A 4,744-nucleotide genomic window follows, 5' to 3' on the forward strand; every position below is an offset into this window, starting at 1 on the left:
TAGATAAAATTATTACTCTTTTTCAAATACGTTGTCAAATTTCATAATTATTTCTTATAGAGGAAACAATCAGAAATGTCACAATAATTTTATTATTGTAGTTCATGGTATTTAAAACTAAAAAAAAAAATAAATCAATACGACTGAGATCTGATTATTTACTCTATGATATAAGAAATATAAGTTGACCATCCAACTTTTTTTTTAAAATAAAAATTTAACTAAAATGAGACAACTGAACCAAAAAGCAAAAAAAAAAAATACTCACATTATTCTTCCATTTCAGGTTATAGGGGGAGAAAGATTGAAGACTTGTGATTTTCATATAATAACTCTTTATTAAATTCTCCAATACTTGTATGTACAAATCTTACAAAAACTCTTAAAACAGAGTTAATTACATAAGCCCTTCTTTTTCATTTAACTTTAGAAAATTTTGTACATTATATAAAAAAATATATAGAACAACTTCAGTAGAAAAAAAAATATTTAAGTGAGAAAAACCACCTTAAAAAGTCGGCAATAGTGAGGAGCCAAGGAAATTTCGTCGGCTAACATCACTATTACAGACATTACTATTTACACTGTACAGTTGAGAACGGTAACTTAAAACATTGTAACCTTGTGGGTTAGACAGTCATTGCCAGAAATGGCCTTTGCTGTAAAGAATCAACTTCTTTAGCTTGAGCAGAACACAGATCGGGTGTCGAACTAGACCTGGTGAGCTTGATGCCGTCTCCAGAAAGTCCACCGAAGCTGAAGATTGACACAAGGCTGGTTATTCTGTCAATTTCCATCGTCGTGTTCCCTCCTTCGTCTAAGAGGCCGTCGTCCAGGAAAACGTTGTCTTCTTCTTCCGTTCTCGCCTTCTTGGGTAGAATTGACATGACAGCTTCCTCCGTCTCCCATTCCGCTACTCTCCGCCTTTTAGTACCTTTACTTAACCGAAGCACTGTCTGTTTATCATTGTCCAAATCAAGGTAAGTGGGAGCTTCGACAGGAGCTTGATTCTCCTTGTCACACTCGGGCGGACACCTCACACACACAGGAGAACTGGGAACGAAGAAGTTGAGTTCTTCAGGTTGCTCTTGTGGAATTTCTTCATAGTAAGACTGTTGCGGCTGGGAATATTCTACAGGCGGATTATGGACCATGTGGTATGCTTCTTCCATAAAAATGTACCTGGCTTTTTGAAGGACGGTGGCTACTAGAAGATTCTTGTGTAAACTGACACCTCCTCGTTGTGCCCTCGATTGTGCTATCTTCGTCAACGAAATACTAATTAATCTTTGAGCGTCAGTCGCCATTCTTGATAAAACTTAGTCCAGAAGAAAACAGAGTCACTTCAATGAAAGCACTCACGCATGTTTCACTAGTTGCTTGAGTAATCCAAAACTTGGCGGGCACTTGACACTAGCTAACCTATAGGTACGCTGCGCGTGGAAGTCGACACAGGAATGCACGTAGAACGGCCTACCCCTCCTCTATATATAACTTCGTCAGCAGTGACGTCACGGCCTACTTATCCGCCAATGAGTGAGCGGCCTTCGCCATTTAGAAGTGTGCCCTCTGGCGGTGCTCTCTCCAACCAACCTCGTCTCAAACTTCTCCCTAAAATTCCCCTTTTAAAAGAAGGTTTACAAATTCTAAACTATTAAAAAAATAAAATAACAGATATTTAACTTTAATTTCTCAAATTTCCTATACCTAAAAAAGAAATAAACAAGTACACATTATATTCATAGCTAGCGCTACCTACAGGCAGTAAATGGAACTACAAGGGAATAGACAAAGAGAGGGACAATGCCTTTTCTCTTGTTTCAGAATTACACTATTCAATAATAACTAATTTTAACGATAACTAACTAGAAATCAACATTTTAAATTAAATTATGAATAACAATGTATTTCATTGATCAAAACCCATCAAATTAAGTTTTTCCAAAAGATTTATTAAAACAACAACAATATTGGAAAGCAATAAGAGTCACATTGTCTACCAGATGTACATATAACTCCTATATCTATGTATTCAATAACTTATTTCGTCAGGATGGTACTAAAAAAAATGGAAAGCAATAAATTTAAATTATGTTACACTATCCTGTACCTTTCAAGGTATATTTCTTTATACACTTAGATTTAAAAGTTAAAAATAAACTATTCTTACATAATAATAACTGAAATAAAATTAAAACATACTAAATACTCTAGTGAATTTTAGACAGTTACATAATCTATCAATTAATTTTTCATATTATAATTGACTTATTTCAAAATAAAAAGGAATTGAAATAATGCAGAACTATTACTACAAAACATTTTATAGACAAAGCTTAGTAAGAGTTAATAAATAAATTTAATGTGCCCCTTACATATACATTCAAAATCAGAAGCTATACATAAATAAACAATAGATTGGGATAATATAAATAAACAAAGGCAAACTTTTTATAAAATAGTAAAATGTAAATTTCACAAAAGCTTATTTACCAATTCTATTCTTTTAGTACTACTCACTGAACAACACACTATGAATTATGTACAAATTTTAATAAATAATTTAACAGTTATTCTAAATTGGGAATCAATCCAAGTGATTAATGAAAAAATCAAATCAAAGAGTTATTTTTATTTAACTATACAAATTTTTAAGATCCACAGCATAAAACATCTTTAGGGCTACAACAAAGATTTGAACAAAAACTAAAAATGGACATAACAAGATCTAAACAATTATAAGCATGATACAAAAAAATATCAAAATTTGAGAAAATCAAAAATAATCTGAAAAATAAACAATATTACCAGTATTAGTCACATCTATGAACTCTAATAAAGTTAACAATAAAAATTTAATTAATTTATTTTTTTATTGTTGCCACAGCTTATGTATTGAAAACAAATAAATCATAATATTAAATGCTTATTATAGTTCATGAGATCGAATTGTGGCTCCTACTTCCAAGAGCCCCAAGAGAAGTATTCTAATGATGTGTTCCCATTGGAAAAGGAAAGCATAGATATGATTAGTCATACTAAGAAAAAATTTAAACATAAAGAATATAGTTTAGTGTCTGAATAGAAAATTTCAAGTTTATTAAGGACACTCAACTGTATAAGGGACCATTACTGTCACCAGTATTGTGATTGTGCTACACTTGTTCAGTTACGACACAGCCTAAAACTATCCTGACGAGGAAGCCTTATTAATGCACTAGTAGAAAAAAATAAAGAAAAATGAGTTATTTGAATCAAAAAAGAAGTTAATGAAAAGAGATTTGTCTAATAAAAAAAAATTCATGATAATACTAATAAAAAAATAATTATGAAGGGCTTGGATAAGAATATGACAAGCCATATGTAATAAGATTTTCCATGAACCAGTGCACAAAAATTAACAATTCTTGTTCAATGTTTTATATAGTTCATATATCACAATATTATAGGAAAATGTGTTAGGAGTATAGTGTTAAATAAAATAAATAACTTTATAGAGAAACCAAGCAGCATTACACAAAAAATTCTTGGATTGTGTCTATTAGTAACAAACTTTTTACTTATAACATTCTTGCCTAAAGCCAGGTGTATATACTTAGTATGATATTATTTTCATTCAATATTTAGGTATTTTTAAAGTATTGACTAAGAAAGCATTGGGATTTAAACAATGAAGGTTCAGTTTTAAAAATCTAATAACAAAAAAGCGATTCTTCCTACTATAAATTACATACATTATTAATACTTCATTTTGAAATATGAGGAAGGAAAAAATGAAAACCTAAAATTTATTTTTTAACTATTAAAAACAGATTAGGTTGAAGTGCCTTTGAAAATTATCACAGGTTCTGATAAAACATACTTTGATATTGATTATTTTAGCTAACTCTGTGTGCTAAAGTAGCAAAAAAAATCAACCTTTTGTTTGCTTTATTTCTGTTTAAAAACTAGGATTTTAATTTTGAACAAATTGTTACTTTGACTAGACAATAGTACTTCGAGTATGATTTTAATGCAGAATGGATTAAAATACATTTTTAATTAGAGTAACATTTCATTAGGCCCCATTATATAAAACTAAAATATTTTCTTTTGAATAAGAAACAAAAACAGCTCTTTATAAATTTCTTTTTAATATACAACAAAATTACAGCATGTACTCACAGTTAGAACTGTACCGAAGTTAGAAAAATTAAAGTTGAAAAATCAAAATAATACATTACATTATTACCACAATTTTTCAAAAATTAAAGGTCTTATGTAATAATATTATATGAAACATGTCCAAGGGCTCAGCACTTTCTTCTCAAGATATTTTAGGGAATGTTAAGGTATGTTCAATGAATATTAGTGGGATGGAAAAAAAAATTCTTTGAAGTATAATGTACATGTACTCATATTTCATCCAACCTAACATCCGAAAGAAATCAACGCAGAATGTAGGCTGATAGTTACAAATTACATCTCTTCTGTTGGTTATGTATTTATTTTTCTGACTCATACAATAGCAACTAAGCTCAATTGATATTTTCTTATAGAAATAAAATCTTCATACCTAAATCCAACAAATTGTATGTAATGTAGTAGATAATGAAATTACAATAAAATAACTGAATATGATTGATTACAAGTGTTTCAAAGACATATGTTTTTGAGAACTTCAAAAACTACTTCTTCTTCTGTTGGTAAGGTATTTATTTTTCTGACTCATACAATAGCAACTAAGCTCAATTGATATTTTCTT

The 4,744-nt window shown here is 29.9% G+C and overlaps 1 protein-coding gene across 1 annotated transcript; it reads right to left on the bottom strand.

Annotated features, from left to right (window-relative positions):
* Positions 1-318: 318 nt before the first annotated feature.
* Positions 319-1,470, bottom strand: LOC106687526 (immediate early response gene 2 protein). The gene has a single exon (XM_014431461.2). It carries the CDS (start codon positions 1,305-1,307, stop codon positions 630-632), a length of 678 nt encoding a protein of 225 aa, XP_014286947.1. The 5' UTR covers positions 1,308-1,470; the 3' UTR covers positions 319-629.
* Positions 1,471-4,744: the final 3,274 nt, after the last annotated feature.

The sequence above is a fragment of the Halyomorpha halys genome, unplaced genomic scaffold (assembly GCF_000696795.3).
Source record: "Halyomorpha halys isolate HHAL.00 unplaced genomic scaffold, Hhal_1.1 Scaffold977.1, whole genome shotgun sequence".
NCBI classification, from domain to species: Eukaryota; Metazoa; Arthropoda; class Insecta; order Hemiptera; family Pentatomidae; genus Halyomorpha; species Halyomorpha halys.

Excerpts from the sequence above, each read along its gene's own strand:
- LOC106687526 (XM_014431461.2), bottom strand. The coding sequence starts at position 1,307 with ATGGCGACTGACGCTCAAAGATTAATTAGTATTTCGTTGACGAAGATA.